At 42.8% G+C, this 2215-nt stretch overlaps 1 protein-coding gene across 1 annotated transcript in view; it reads right to left on the bottom strand.

Annotated features, from left to right (window-relative positions):
- Window positions 1–248: 248 nt before the first annotated feature.
- The window catches only part of LOC116379249 (beta-mannosidase-like), a gene marked incomplete at its 5' end in the record, with an annotated part of 3174 nt that continues 1207 nt past the window's right edge, over window positions 249–2215 (bottom strand). The window contains 4 exons of the mRNA XM_031841189.1: window positions 249–501; window positions 717–803; window positions 1250–1367; window positions 1553–1704. Coding sequence (XP_031697049.1) covers window positions 307–501; window positions 717–803; window positions 1250–1367; window positions 1553–1704 — 552 coding nt within the window. The remainder of the gene's footprint in view (window positions 502–716; window positions 804–1249; window positions 1368–1552; window positions 1705–2215) is intronic.

Genomic DNA, 2215 nt, shown 5'->3' with positions numbered 1-2215 from the left:
CAATATCGTCCCCATTCACTTAAACTGCACATGGATGCACTTGTGAGTCTGCAGGCCTCTGCCTCTGTTCTTACCTAGAGACACAGAGGTGAGATCTGATTGGATAAAAGCTCTACTTAAAACAAGCTGCACTGGAAGCAGAGCAACTGAGGAAGACAGTAGCTGTGCAATGAGAACATAAGATAATGGGGAAAATATTTTTATAAATTATGTAGTGTATTTAAGAAAAATTATTAAATTATAAAATAGATATAACTTTGTGATTCTGTTTAGGCCAGCAGAGAAGGCCTTGCAGGCCCTGACGGCTCACCACTGATATAACGTGACTCTCACCTCTTGAACGAGCGCCCTGATGTTGTTCACATACAGCGTCACATAGTCTCTCAGGTACGCAGCTCTCTGAGGAGCTGGGATGTTGAACCAGTCTGTCGCCAGAGCAGCTTCGTTTTCGTTGTTCCCGCTCCAGGTGATGATGGAGGGATGAGACTTGAGACGCTGAACCTGGAGAGTGAAAACAAACACGAGAACATCGAATGTCTCGACAGGATTTAATGCTTAAAACTACCTTCAAATGGTTTTATGGCATTTTAAAAGGTGTTTTGGTTGATTTGTCGTAATCTTTACATGCGGTTGTATAAAGTCTTCAGATATGAATATCTATATGTAATATATAGATATTCATATCTTTTGAAATGAAATAAAGATACAGCACTCACCTGTTGGACGACTTCTTCTCTGACTGTCTGTATGAAGTCGTCCTCAGTGGGATACAGAGCGCAGGCGAACATGAAGTCCTGCCAAACCTAGAGACACAGAACTGAACTCTGAGCGTCCGTTTGTCCGACAATATGTTCACAATGTCACAGAAACATCTCATCTGTTCAGAAACACTTCATCTCTTCAGTACCGGTTTGTAACAGTGATGACTGAAGGTGAACATTATTTCTGATTTATGCATCTTTGTATCTGAATCTTTATAGAACACCTGGTTTATAGGTCTGCTGTGGTACAGAGCGTTGAACTGAGTCAGTGCTAACATTTAGTGTTCTGGAAGAAACGCAAGCACTCATTAGTGCAAAAGTCTATAAATCAATTGAACCAATCAGCTGTGCATTGGGAGGAAACATAATCTATCAGTAGCGACCCCTGACCCCTGTGACCAACCATACAGCGATGAGGCCGTCTGTAGTTATAGATATCTCTGCTTATGTGCTGGTACACAAAGTGATATTGATCTCACGGTAGTTACCATGATCCCCATCTCATCACACAAGCTGTAGAAGAGGTCCTGCTCGTACACTCCTCCTCCCCAGACCCTGAGCGCGTTCATGCTCACATCCACGGCTGACTGCAACAGGTTCCTTAAGCTGCGGCACAAACACGGTTAATGTCTTCACAGCAGCTCAAACAAGTCCTGTCCTGTGACTCATAGACACAGAGGAGACCAACGCCTTCTCTCACAATATCCTCAGAACTATTGATCGATATTCACCTCACTCAGAAGAATCAAGAAACAAGGTGGAGAGAGAGCGTCTCTCCATACTCAACTCACACAGCAGGAGTCACCTGGTCCTGGAAGGAGTGGGCCGGGATCCAGTTAGAGCCTTTGAGGAAAATTGGTTTCCCATTGATGCGGAAATAAAAGCTCAAGCCGGGAGAGCCGACAACCGGCTCCTGGACAAGTTCTACCGAGCGGAAATACACCTGCAGGAGAAACGCACTCAGTGCTGTGATGTTAGCGTTTCATCTCTGTGGCACATGTGGAGCAATAACAAGAAGAAGAACCTCAGCACCCAGGAATCTCACAACATGTCAGTAAACTGCAAACACAACATTTACACTGAATTGGACTCAGAAGTTTCCTAAACGTTGTCCTAAAGACAAACCAATCAATCCGTGTTCATAGTAGATACAGCGGATGGATGATGTGGCAGGATGATTATTCATGTTGCTGTGTTATGGTCTCTTTATAGATATGGTGTATGTGTGTGTATTATGATACAGGCTGTATTACAGACACATATACTGTCAACAAGAGTCTGTCTGCACTGATGTTTTTAACTTTTTGTGTGTCTAGAGCTGCAACGATTAGTCGATCAACAGGAAAATAATAATTGCCGACATAGTCGATTAATCGTGAAAGTGATTTAAAGCGAAAAACGGCAGTAATATCATATTGAACTGAATATCTCTGTTTTATATCATATTGAACTGA

Source organism: Anarrhichthys ocellatus, unplaced genomic scaffold (genome assembly GCF_004355925.1).
Source record: "Anarrhichthys ocellatus isolate YVR2014 unplaced genomic scaffold, GSC_Weel_1.0 scaffold3978, whole genome shotgun sequence".
NCBI lineage: Eukaryota > Metazoa > Chordata > Actinopteri > Perciformes > Anarhichadidae > Anarrhichthys > Anarrhichthys ocellatus.
This window is presented reverse-complemented; position numbering and strand designations above follow the sequence as displayed.